The 13,832-nt window shown below is 48.9% G+C and overlaps 1 protein-coding gene across 1 annotated transcript in view; it reads right to left on the reverse strand.

The window, feature by feature from the left end:
* prkcaa (protein kinase C, alpha, a) overlaps window positions 1-13,832 on the reverse strand; it is a 407,934-nt gene that overhangs the window by 13,761 nt on the left and 380,341 nt on the right. The window contains exon 16 of the mRNA XM_077199185.1: window positions 4,198-4,338. Within this exon, the coding sequence (XP_077055300.1) occupies window positions 4,198-4,338 (141 nt within the window). The remainder of the gene's footprint in view (window positions 1-4,197; window positions 4,339-13,832) is intronic.

The raw sequence follows: 13,832 nt of genomic DNA on the forward strand, positions 1-13,832 counted from the left end.
TCTCACGTGATCCTGAGACCCCGGCCTGGATACGTGCCCAAGGTTCCTACCACTCCCTTCCGGGACCAGGTGGTGAACCTGCAAGCGCTGCCCTCGGAGGAGGCAGACCCAGCCTTGGCACTGCTCTGTCCAGTACGCGCTCTCCGCGCCTATGTAGACAGAACGCAGTGTTTCAGGACCTCAGTCCAGCTCTTTGTCTGTTATGGTGGGAAGCTGAAGGGAAAGGCTCTCCCCAAGCAAAGGTTGTCTCACTGGATAGTGGACACCATTGCTTTGGCTTACCAGCAGCAAGGTCGACCGTGCCCCCTTGGTGTGACTGCCCACTCCACCCGGAGTGTGGCGTCCTCTTGGGCTCTAGCGCATGGCGCCTCGCTAACAGACATCTGCAGAGCTGCAGGCTGGGCGACACCTAACACATTCGCCAGATTCTATAATCTCCGAGTGGAGCCTGTGTCCTCTCGTGTACTCGCTTCAACCAGCTAGTACCGGACCCGCTCAGGTGTCTTCGCTTGCTCGCCATTCCACTCCACGGACTGGATACGTGCGATATTTTCCTCAGGTGAGCTTTTCCGAAAGCCCTGAGCTCCTCCAGCACTCCTGACGTCGGTGCCAGTGTCTATTGCCTGCGCGTCGGCTAGGTGCCTCCCGTGTGCATGGTCCCTCCTCTGAGCGACCCCCACATGTGTATTTCCACTGTAAGCCTCTCTGAGCGTGTGTCTTTCCCTTGGCAAGCCACCTTGCCACCCCTGGGGTTGAAATATTCCACCTGCGGCTGGACACCCCAGTGTTTTCCATATGCTTCCTTCGGGTCATATGTGTATTCTCTAAGTCCCCCCCCCCTCCGGGCTGGCATTAATTGCATACTTCCCCTAAGCTTGGGATATGCTTCCCAGTGTACCTTGGTATTCCTGTGATAAATGGAGTCCTTTGTCCAGGCTGACAGGGATCTCGATTTACGCAGGGCACTGGAAGACAGCTGAGAAGGTGGCGTGATTAGACTGGTAACCCCATTCGTCGTCATCCGACGTAACTCGGAGTGACAACGAAAGGGAACGTCTACGGTTACGTATGTAACCCTCATTCCCTGAGTAGGGAACGGAGACGTTACGTCTGCCTGCCACTTTCCGCTGTACCGCGGGGATCGCCTGAGCTCAGTCTTGGCTCCTCAGCAAAGAAACATATCTGCTTGCTGCCGGCTTCCTCCTTTTATACCCACGAGGTGGGGCGGAGTTACGCCATGCAAATTCCGCAGACCCATGGCATTTCTTTGCCATTGGCTCGTTTTGTAATACTCGAAGTTGATAGGCTTTCTAAGCGAAACCCCATTCGTCGTCATCCGACGTAACGTCTCCGTTCCCTACTCAGGGAACGAGGGTTACATAAGTAACCGTAGACGTTTTCCTGCCACTCATCTGTTACCATGCCTACCATCATTAGTTCTTCTTCATCACCTGTGTCTTGTTAATCACCTTCATCTGTGTCACCTGGTTTGGTTCATCAGTGTCTGTATTCAGTTTGTTCAGTTCAGTCAGTCTTTGTCTGTAGTTTAAGTTACTTAGTTGTGTTTAGTGAGTGTTCCAGCCCGTCATCCTGCCTGCCTGTCTCTACCTGTGAGTGATTTAATAGTAAACATTTTGAATTGGAGCCTATTGACTTTGAGTCCTTCTTCAACCCGCACAACACCGTGACAGAACTACAGACTGCCCAAAATGGACTATGGGTTGAAAATAATCGTCCTGGCCCAGGAGAGCCAAAATCTTCAAGAGTTTTCCCTAGGCTTTTGCCACATTGCTGCCAACCATCGAAGACGAGCGCCTGTGCACATTCTTCCGGATCGGGGCCACATTTAACCAGCCTTTAGACCTCCCAGACACCATCGGTCTGGATTGGAGGGCGAACGTCATATGGTGTCTGGAGAGTGTCGAGCCTCGATCCGGGACACAGCCTGTCCCAGAGCCTGTCCCAGAGCCTAGCCCAGAGCTTCCACCGATGGTCCCGTCCAGCCCAGAGCTTCCACCGATGGTTCCGTCCAGTCCAAAGCCCTCACAATTGGTCCCGTCCAGCCCAGTGCCTTCACCGCTGGTCTCGTCCAGCCCAGAGCCCTCACCGCTGGTCCTGTCCAGCCCAGTGCCTTCACCGCTGGTCCCGTCCAGCCCAGAACCCTCACCGCTGGTCCTGTCCATCCCAGAGCCATCACCACTGGTCCCGTCCAGCCCAGAGCCCTCACCACTGGCCCCATCCAGCCCAGAGCCTTCACCGCTAGTGCCATCCAGCCCAGAGCCTTCACCGCTGGTCTCGTCCAGCCCAGAGCCCACACCGCTGGTGCTGTCCAGCCCAGTGCCTTCACCGCTGGTCCCGTCCAGCCCAGAACCCTCACCGCTGGTCCTGTCCAGCCCAGAGCCATCACCACTGGTCCCGTCCAGCCCAGAGCCCTCACCACTGGCCCCATCCAGCCCAGAGCCTTCACCGCTAGTGCCATCCAGCCCAGAGCCTTCACCGCTGGTGCCGTCCAGCCCAGAGGCTTTACCGCTGGCGCCGTCCAGCCCAGAGCCTTCACCTCTGGCGCCGTCCAGCCCAGAGCCTTCACCTCTGGCACCGTCCAGCCCAGAGCCTTCACCGCTGGCGCCGTCCAGCCCAGAGCTTACACCGCTGCCGCCGTCCAGCCCAGGGCCTTCACCGCTGGCGCCATCCAGCCCAGAGCCTTCAACGCTGGCGCCATCCAGCCCAGAGCCTTCACCGCTTCACGTCTCATCTGTCATGTCCCGTCTGCCCAGCCAGAGACTGTGTTCCCACCCAGCCTCCCTCTCCCACCTCCTCTCATCTACCTCTCCGAACTTCTGCCTTTGCCTGTCAGCCCCTCAGCTCCTTATCTAATATCCCTCTGTGAGGTGGAGTCGCCGTGGGTCTGCCAGACTGCAGCTCCAGTCTGGTCGATGGATCCCCGGTCTCCACCTCCAACCTCCGTGACCAGAACTTTGCCTCAGCCCATCAGTCCATTCACGTCCCCTTGGCTCTTACCTCCTTCAGCTCCATCGTGGTCCATCAGTTCACAAGTTCCGCCAGTTTTCCTCGTCCCCCTGGATCCACCTTGGTCACTCGTCCACCTTCCCTCACCTCTGGACTGCACTCCTCTGGCTTCACCTCGTTCCTTCGTCCCCCCGGCTCAGTCGGACTCCTCACTCTCTTCGGTTCCCTTTGGTCCTCACTCCCTCTGTCTTCACCGCACCCTTCTGTGTCCCCGCCTGCAACTCAGTCGCCTGAGCCGGCGGCCCCGGCATGTCCCGCTGGATCTTCGGCATCGCCTGTGCTCGTCAGCTCTCCGGCTCCACCCTGGTCTCCTTTACCACCTGCTCCGTCCCCGTCAGTCGGCGCCTTGGAGTCTTCAGCCCCGCCTCCTCCATGGCTCCTCCCTCCGTCATCTCCGCCCTGGCCGCCTGCTCATCCTGTTCCGCCCTGGCCGCCTGTTCAGCCGGCTCCGCCTTGGTCCCTATTCCGCGCGAGGTCACGACTTCCGGAGGGGGGGGGGGGGGGGGGGGGTCGGGGGGGGGGGTGTAATGTCACAGTTATGTTCTTCTATTCTGTTTTGATCTTCTGTTTTCATTCTTAGTCACACACCATGCCTACCATCATTAGTTCATCTTCATCACCTGTGTCTTGTTAATCACCTTCATCTGTGTCACCTGGTTTGGTTCATCAGTGTCTGTATTCAGTTTGTTCAGTTCAGTCAGTCTTTGTCTGTAGTTGAAGTTACTCAGTTGTGTTTAGTGAGTGTTCCTGCCCGTCATCCTGCCTGCCTGTCTCTAACTGTGAGTGATATAATAGTAAACATTTTGAATTGGAGCCTATTGACTTTGAGTCCTTCTTCAACCCGCACAACACCGTGACAGAATTGGCCAACATTTGCATGCAGGACCACTTATTTACACACTGTCTTTTCAGTGATAGAAAACTTGGCTTGCTCAATCATGGTGAGATAATACAATAGAATAACACCAGAAGAACAATGAGAGTAAACTTTGTAATAGCATCCCTGTTAAATCCCTGCACCACTAAATAACCCTGTATCTTAATCTTTATCATCATAAATAGTTGAAACTCAGTAAGAGCTTTCTTAATTTTTTACAGTATATCAATCAGAATAGCAATAATAAATAAATAATAAGTCGAAAATGTATAGACATGCATAGATTGTCTTACCACTTTAGGTTTGAATGGAGGCTGTACTTCTCTATTTTCCAGGCGTTCCCAGTCAATCCGACGGAAGAAAGCATGTTCCCTAATATCTCTCTCTCCCTCTTGGCTGCAGCCCAGGCGCTTTGAAGGGTGTTTTGACATCAGCTGGAACACAAAACAAAATAAAATATAATCATTACTGTCTAATCAGGAAAAGCCTCAAAGTGACATAATAATAAAAATGATCAAACAATAAATAAATAACTATAATATGAAAATCAGGCGAAAAAGGCAAAATATTACATATCACACTACATACAAAGTTGGTTAGAGATGAGTCAAACGTGTTTATTGAACATCTTCAGGGCTCGCAAAATCGCTAGCCCGACGTTCCAGGGCTATTGTGTTTTCCAGTCGGGCTACCAAAATGCATAACCGGCCTGCCCGACGGGCTATCTGAAATAGTGTAATCAAATTGCTCCCTTTAATCACATTATTGACAAGTTATTTTAAGAAAAAATATGGCCGCGCAAGTTTTTGATCATGCTGATTTATCCGCAGCGCAATTTCTCATTAATTTCAGTGCCTGTTTTAAGAGAAACACATGATCAGTGGCGTAAGTTTGTTTTAAAAAGTGGGTGGGACAGGTGTGTGTGTGTGTGTGTGTGTGTGTGGCTATGTTGCTAATACAATGCAAAATCAGATATATGTAACAATCAAATAACAATTTGAGAAAAAATAAACATTATGATGTCTAGAAATCAATTTTAATAGTAACGTTACATTGGGTTTAATTAGTCTTTTAATGAGATCCACTAATATTGTTAGTGCCGAGAATTTTCACGTGAATAAATGCATAGATCAGCAATTTTGTTTGTGTACCTTAGTGGTCTTGTGGTTAAAACTTTTGCCAAGCGTGTCAGAGGTTCTGGGTTCTAATTACGTATAGATTTTATTTATTTTTTCCTCATCAAAACCGAATATGTTCTTCAGTGGTTACAGTATCAAGCAGAGACACGTTTGTGTGCAGTTTGTTTTGTGATTTCACCGGAATGAATAGAGTCTCCGCAACAGCGATAGATTGTAGCGCGCATCCGAGTGAAGACTGCGCGAGCCAAAAGAGAACACTGTATCCATGCAACCGATCGCCACGGCAACGAGCACTCAGCTTGAGTTAAAAAACAACACATTTTAGCAGTAGATTGTCTCTTATTTAATAACGAACTAAATGAATGCTCTGCTAGTTAACTGGAGATGTTTTATTTATTTGTATTAGGACCATCCGTGCCTCGAAATGTTTCACAAAGTGGTGGGGGACAATATCGACCCCTGAGAAAAAGTGGTGGGGACATGTCCCACCCATAAATTACGCCTATGCACAATAAAAATTAAAGCTCCACTGTTTGAATCCATGTGCTAACACACTATCACTGTAAAGCTGCTTTGAATCAAACAAATCTGTATGGTAAAAAGCTCTACATAAATAAAGTTGACTTGACCATCATATATTCTGCTATAAAAATCATAAAATAATTAGAGCGCAATTTACTTGCCTCAAAAAAGTCTGGTATTGTTATTATTATTATTTACTGCTGCACTTCAATATGTGAATTATTCCATCAGAAAATTAACACTTTTAGCGTTGTGAGACTTTAAGATGTAAATAAAAGCCTAAATTACCGAGCGCTTACACAGATACACGCGGACCGTTTGAAAGCAGTCATCTATCAGCGGATCCGTCTATCAGTGGATATATTATGGATCCATTGATAGACACCTGCTTTCAAGCGCTCCTGTGTGTATCTGTGTAAGTGCTCGGTGAAGAAATGTTTTTTAAGTGTTGATTATTGATTGTAGCCAATAACAGACATATACTTTGAGGGCGTGATCACATTGGACAATCAGAGACGTTATGCGTTTTAACGTTATGCCAAAAGTTATAAGCTATAATGAAACCAAAATTACTTTAATGATGAGTAATTGATATTTCAGCTCTTCTTGAACAGACATCGACTTAATCACGTACTTGTTGCACGTTAATGTTTTTTTTCCTTTTTTTGAAAACACAGAGAGAAAAAAATGTTTGTAACCGCTTGAACACCTGTTTATTTTTTACTTTGATTTGTTTGCTGTTTATGCTATCATGTCTGCTCTGCCTCAGGCCCATAAATAATAATAATAAGGATAAATGTAGGCCTATATAATTTTCTAACATCTGACTAATTAAAAATTAACCACAAAACATAACATGCTAAATGAGGGATATCTATACGTACTACCGGCACATCCGGGAACCTAAAATAACGGACTTGTTGATATTTGTGTTTTGAAAAAGTTTTTGATTGATGTTTTGACTCCTAACCAATTTTCTACATTAAAAATTGTCTTTTTATTTGGGCTAGAATGAGCAGAAGGTGCAATTGCACTTCAGCTTTTTGCTTCGGAGCCAAGCACTTTGAATGCTGTCTACAGAGAGTGAATCTACAAGCCTTTCAGGACCTCTCCATCCTGGTGCGGGTGTTACAGCAATGCAGAGTGAGCAGTCTTTCTCCCTCTTCTCTGTCTTTTTTGTTTTTCTGGTTTTGAACAAAAACAAAAAGCTGTTATAACAGCTGGTAAGACCTGCCAGCGAGAGAGAGACAGTGATTGTTACAGACTGTGATTGTAACACAGTGACTGCACGCAGGGGTGTTTCAGCACCAGTGAGAGCAGTCCCTAAATGAGCTTACACAGATAGATTGCGTCTTTTTCAAGATGACTTTCTATCTGTTTTTCTGGATGTGGTCGTTACCTGGGGTCACGGGATGGTCACAATCGCTGCCTCGTGTGTATGGGCCTCGAAACACGCTGAGGCAGCGTTCGTGGATGATTCATGTACCCATAGTGGGAAGATGACCATCTCGGAGCAGCGGTCGAGACTCTCGTTCCTGCAAAGGGGCGGAGTCCCCATGCCTCTGCCTCGATCCAACTCTCCCCAGAGGGTTGCTTTGGGCAGTGACGTGGGAGACCTGATTATTACGGTGAGCGCGCTTCCTTCGGGCAACCAACCCCGTATGAACCCTCATCCCTCTCATGCTCCACAGTCAGTTGAGCCACCAACGGAACGTGCTGGACCATCCTCAAGGTGTGTACCAGTCGTTTCCTTTGGTGCTCCCCACTTCGTGCGACGAAGGTCACGTGTGGTCAGTGGGTCATGCGATGTCCCCCTTGGTGGTCCAGGATCGCCATCTCTGGCTGTGTCTGGTCGACATGAGGGAGACCGACAAGCTCCGGTACCTTAACTCCGAGAACTTCGCCCAGCAGTTTTTGGCTGTACAAAAGCAGACAGAGGCCATCAAACACATCCTGCAGTCAGCTGCTGCGGCAGCTGGTAAGACCTCGCAGGTCCTCGTAACCCACCGCCTTTCTTGGATAAGTAGGGACCAGTGTGCGGTTCGAGAACGCAACCAAGCCGCCTCCTGCACCTCCTGCCCCGTGGAACCAGGTAAGTGATGCACAGCACAATCAGAGCCCCGCTACTGGCGAAGGACGCGATGCAGCCTGTCCCTCCAGCCGATATGAGGACAGGTACTACAGTCCCTACTTATCCAAGAAAGGCGGTGGGTTACGAGGACCTGCGAGTTTTGAGTCACCACAAACTACCGTTTAAAATGCTCACGCAAAAAACGCATTTTCAAATGCCTCCGTCCCCGAGATTGCTTTGCAGCGATCGATCTGAAGGACGCGTACTATCATGTCTCGATTTTTCCTCGACACAGTCCGTTTCTACGCTTTGCGTTCGAGGGTGGAGCATATCAGTACAAAATCCTGCCCTTCGGGCTGTCCCTGTCCCCCCGTCTCCTCACGAAAGTCACGGAGGGGGCCCTTGTACCCATGAGAGAACAGGGCATTCGTATCCTCAACCTCGATGGCTGGCTTATACTAGCGCAGTCTCAAGATCAGCTATGCGAACACAGGGACCTCATGCTCAGCCACCTCAGCCAGTTGGGTCTTCAGGTCAACTGGGAAAAGAGCAAACTCTTCCCCGTGAAGAGGATCTCTTTTCTCGGTATGGAGTTGGATTCAGTAGCACAGACAGCGCGCCTCACAGAAGAACGCGCTCAGTCGGTGCTGAACTGCTTGAACACGTTCAAAGGCATGCAGTGTCAGGGGTGTGGACGGACCCCCAACTGCATTGCTACATCAACTCCTTCAGCTGCTAGCAGTACGTCTCGCTCTGAGCTGCTTGAAAAGGCCGCTACAAGGCAGGGATGTGCTGGTCCGTACGGACAACACTGCAACAGTTGCGTACATCAACCAACAAGGTGGTCTACGCTCCCGTCACATGTCGCAACTCGTCCGCCATCTCCTCCTCTGGAGTCAGAAGCATCTGAGGTCGCTTCGAGCCATGTATGTCACCGGTGTGCTCAACCGTGTGGCCGACAAGCTATCACGAGCTGTACTCCCGGGAGACTCCACCCCCTGGCGGTTCAGCTGATCTGAAAAGAGTTTGGGGAGGCTAAGGTAGACCTGTTTGCCTGTTTGCCTGTTTGCCTCCGCAGAGACCTGAGGGCCTGAGGGCCTCTGCAAATATGCGTTTCCCCCAGTGAGCCTACTTGCGCAGACTCTGTGCAAAGTCAGGGAGGACAAGGAGCAGGTCCTTCTGGTGGCTCCCTATTGGCCCACCCGGACTTGGTTCCCAGAACTCCCAGGACGCGGAGGTTCTAGGTGACTTACCCCCAGAGGTACTTAACACCATCACTTCTGCACGGGCGCGGTCCACGAGACGTGTGTACGCTCTGGAGTGGAACCTGTTCATCTCTATGTGTTCTTCTTGCCGAGAAGACCCCCGAAGATGTTCAATAGGGTCTGTGCTTTCCTTCTTACAGCAAGGGTTGGAGTGAAGGCAGTCTCCCTCTACCCTCAAAGTAAATGCTGCAGCTATTTCAACATATCACGACCACATAGATGGCAAAACAGTAGGAAGAGGGTAGGGGACCTGCAGGCATTTTTGGTTGACAAATCGTGCCTAGAGTTCGGGCCGGGTGACAACCACATAGTACTGAGACCCCAGCCTGGGTATGTACCCAAGGTTCCTATCACTCCCTTCAGGGACCAGGTAGTGAACCTGCAAGCGCTGCCCTTGGATGAGGCAGACCCAGCCCTGACTTTGCTCTGTTCCGTTCGCGCTCTGCGTTTATACGTGGACAGAACTCCAAGTCTCATGACCTCAGACCAGCTCTTTGTCTGTTACGCAGGCCAGCAGAAGGTAAAGGCTGTCTCCAAGCAGAGGAAGGCCCAATGAATAGTCGATGCCATCGCCTTAGCTTACCAAGCACAAGGCGTGCCCTGCCCGCTCAGGTTGCATGCTCACTCCACGAGAGGCGTTGCATCCTCCTGGGCGCTGGCACGTGGTTCCTCACTAACAGATATCTGTAGAGCTGCAGGCTGGGCGACACCTAACTAGATATTTTAGCCTACGTGTAGAGCCGTTCTCCTCCCGTGTTCTCACCCTAGACGGGTAGAAGCAAAGAGAGGTCTGCCTCTGTCGGCTTGCTGCACCCTACTGTGCACCCTTATTACTCCAGAGTGAAAAACCTGAATACTCCAACACCCTCGGCCCTGACATGGCGGGTCAGATAGACCCCAAACTTTTACAGAGCAATTGCATGAGGAAATATACATTTTTTACATGGCAAACTATATATATATTTTTTAATTTACTTCTCAACTATACATTTATGCGGTGTTTTGTGGATATTTGGTAGTTTTTTTTACCTATTTACTGCACAATTACTTGACTATGCCATGAATTGGCTGATGATGAAAATTATGATCTTAATTAAATTTAAATTGTTTTTGGACATTGCTCTATGTGTTATGGATAGAATACTGCCATCTGCAGGTTAGTGGAAAAACTTTAGGAATTATAGTAAAAGAAAGAAAGTGCAATGACCACATATATCCACATATATCCATATCCAGTATCCATAGGGACTCTTTTCATTTTCACTTCATTTTTCTTGATGGTTCAACTTCTCCTCACAACTTTATGATATATATATTTTGTGAATATATATTTAAACATTTTAAAATACATAAAAAATCTGTATTTTTGTCAAAGTTAGAATTTGTTGTTGTTGTCTATTTTGAATTGTCTGCTTTTGCAAATTATTATACATAAATTTGCAGACACATTACAAATCACCACTAAAAGACATGACTGTAATCACATACTATTTTTTAGAACAAGAGATGGATTTTAGAAAGTAAATAAAACCAATATAATACAAAACAACAGCACCAATTTATGTCTGATTTTATTTGTCAAAATAAAAAAAATGCCCCAGACACCTCTCTCTCTCTCTCTCTCTCTCTCTCTCTCTCTCTCTCTCTCTCTCTCTCTCTCTCTCTCTCTCTCTCTCTCTCTCTCTCTCTCTCTCTCTCTCTCTCTCTGTGTGTGTGTGTGTGTTTTATGTGTGAGTGTGTTATAAACATCACCCTTCACTTTTAATAGTTTTTTTTGTTTGTTTATTTTCGTTAATTGACAGCCTCTTACATGTCTGCATCTCAAGAGATTGCAAATTTTAAGAGGAGCACATTCAAATTGTCTATAATCACCTTGAGAGGAGGCATATACACAGCCGACTCACCTAGTTACCTCGACAGTTTTCGGCATCCCTCCACCAACCCAACTCCTCACTCTCGCCTGGTTCCTATGCCCAGCCGGGGAGATGGGAGTACTCTGGGTGTGGGCTAAATTCCAAGCTAAGGCAGCCTTTTTTTTTTACTTGACTGAAATGTTTTATTCTCCAACATTCAATGCATATTGCCTGTACATAAATAACCTTTATGTTAAGTCATCACATATTAAAATCTATAATCAACATTTATTTCATTTATGAAAAAAAGGCTCAGCACCCAACGCTCAATGCTATAGCCTCAATGGTCTACAGCAGAGGTCTTCAATCCTGCTCCTGGAGGGCCGCTGTCCTGCAGAGTTTAGTTACAACCCTAATCAAACACACCTGAATCAGCTCATCAAGCTCTTAAGGGTCGCTTGAATATACAAAGGCAGGTGTGCTGAAGCAGGTTGGAACTAAACTAAGCAGGACAGTGGCCCTCCAGGAGCAGGATTGAAGACCTCTGGTCTACAGTATCTTTGGGCGGATTGCTAAAACAGATGACCAGAAACAGCCATTTTAGGATTGTTTGTGATTTGGTCTTAGTGACTTAGCTTAGCTAAGCTTAGCTACCCCTAACTTTTCACAGATTTAGGAGCTGGTTTTAGCAATAAAACGTCTCAGGTTACGTATGTAACCCTGGTTCCCTGAGAGGGAACGAGACGCTGCGTTGAGACGCGGTGGGAACGCTCTGCGTGATTGCGTCGTGAAGCACGTGTATAATCATTCCAATGGAAGAGCGAGACGTCATAGGCTTGACGTCATAGACCAGGAAGCTATAAAGCACACCAGAAAACATACCGCGACAGCTTCTGAAAAAGCCTGAAGCAAGTCGATCAGGGCATGCAGGAAGTATGGCAGGAGAACGCATACTACCACCAACCAGGTGCAAATTCAAGTACGTGCAGGCCTCAGCCTCATGTACCACGGAGAAGACGAAATTAAGGATCTCTCCTCAGAGATAGCCCAGCAAAGAAACATTCATTACAGAAATCAAGTACTGTACCAACAGGGCAGAAACGAGATTAGAAGGTTGTTCTCTGCACCAGGCAGAGAACAGCATATTAGTCTTCTCGTGGAGGGAGCTCTAGACTGGAGTATGGTCTCCACGACCTCGGTCGAGAAACCTGAATCTATGAGCTGGGCCCCCTCAGAGGCCGAGCCCACATTATCCACAACTCCAGAGCTCCCAGGAGCAAAGATATCGGGAAAAGCGTATAGGTGTAGTGGCAACCACACCTATTACATTACATCCAGTCCAAGCGGAGCTGGATGCGTGAGGGAGAACCACAAGGGCAATGCATTGTACAAGCGATGCGAAAGGTCGACTTGTAGTTTGACCAAAGTTCTCCCTAAGAAGCTCCACCACCTCGGGGTGAAGTCTCCATTCCCCGGGCCACAGCCCCTGCCTCAACAGGATATCTGCTCTGATATACGAGACCATCAGTGTGTTGTCCGGACCCTTCGCCAACCAACCACTCATGATTGCCCCCGACTTGTGAGGGAAACATCCGTCGATAGCATTATGCGTCGACAAGAAGCACCCAACACTGGGCCTGGGCGAGGAACCAAGGTTCTTCCACATGACCGAGGCATGAAGGCATAGCCGCGTGACCTTGATCATGCGAAAACGGATTTCCCCTCGGAGAAAACCCCTTGGTCCCGAGCCACCACTGCAGGGGTCTCATGTACAGAAGGCCAAAAGTAACTACGTTGGACGCAACTGCCATGAGCCCCAGCCAAAGACCTTTCACCGAGCGGCCACTCATGACCGCCCCCCATCCTGTGAGGGAAGCATCCGTCGATAGCGTGACGCGTCGACAAGAAGCACCCAGCACTGGGCCCTGGGCGAGGAACCAAGGTTTCTTCCACATGACCGAGGCACGAAGGCATAGCCGCGTGACCTTGATCATGCGAAAACGGATTTCCCCTCGGAGAAAACCCCTTGGTCCCGAGCCACCACTGCAGGGGTCTCATGTACAGATGGCCAAAAATAACTACGTTGGACGCAACTGCCATGAGCCCCAGCCAAAGACCTTTCACCGAGCGGCAACTCATGACCTCCCCCCATCCTGTGAGGGAAGCATCCGTCGATAGCGTGACGCGTCGACAAGAAGCACCCAGCACTGGGCCCTGGGCGAGGAACCAAGGTTTCTTCCACATGACCGAGGCACGAAGGCATAGCCGCGTGACCTTGATCATGCGAAAATGGATTTCCCCTCGGAGAAAACCCCTTGGTCCCGAGCCACCACTGCAGGGGTCTCATGTACAGAAGGCCAAAAGTAACTACGTTAGACGCAACTACCATGAGCCCCAACAGTCTCAGAGACTGTTTGCAGTGAGTGACTGACCTAGTTTTACATTCTTTACGGCTGTGAGAATCGCAGACATACGTGCAGGAGACAGACGTGCTTGCATTGTTGTCGAATCCCATAATACACCTAGAAAGTGGTCCTCTGAGCTGGGAGGAGTACACTCTTTTAGGTGTTGAGCCGCAACCCCAACCTCCTTATGTGGGACAGAACGACATCTCGATGTTGAACTGCCAAAAGCTCGGACTGAGCTAAAATCAACCAATCGTCGATATAATTTAATACGCGAATGCCCTGGAATCTCAGAGGAGCCAGAGCTGCATCCACGCATATTGTAAAAGGTGTGGGGTGATAACCTAGGCTGAATGGAAGAACCCGATACTGGTATGCTTCACCCCTGAAAGCAAACCTCAGGAACCTCCTGTGATGAGGATGGATAGATAAGTAAGCGTCCTTTAAGTCTATTGTGACAAACCAGTCCTCAGACTGAATCTGTGACACAATCATATTTAGCGTAAGCATACTTTGAACTTAAGATTCTGAAACCTGCTGTTTAATTGACGCAGGTCTAGAGTAGGACGCAACCCCTCATCCTCTTTCGGAACAATGAAGTAATGGCAGTAAAACCCTGACTGTCTGCCGGGAGGAGGAACCCCTTCTACAGCTCCTTTTGCAGAAGTGTTAG

This window comes from Siphateles boraxobius, unplaced genomic scaffold, assembly GCF_051911475.1.
Source record: "Siphateles boraxobius isolate OS27281-9 unplaced genomic scaffold, OSU_SipBor_1 41, whole genome shotgun sequence".
In the NCBI taxonomy this organism is placed as follows: Eukaryota; Metazoa; Chordata; class Actinopteri; order Cypriniformes; family Leuciscidae; genus Siphateles; species Siphateles boraxobius.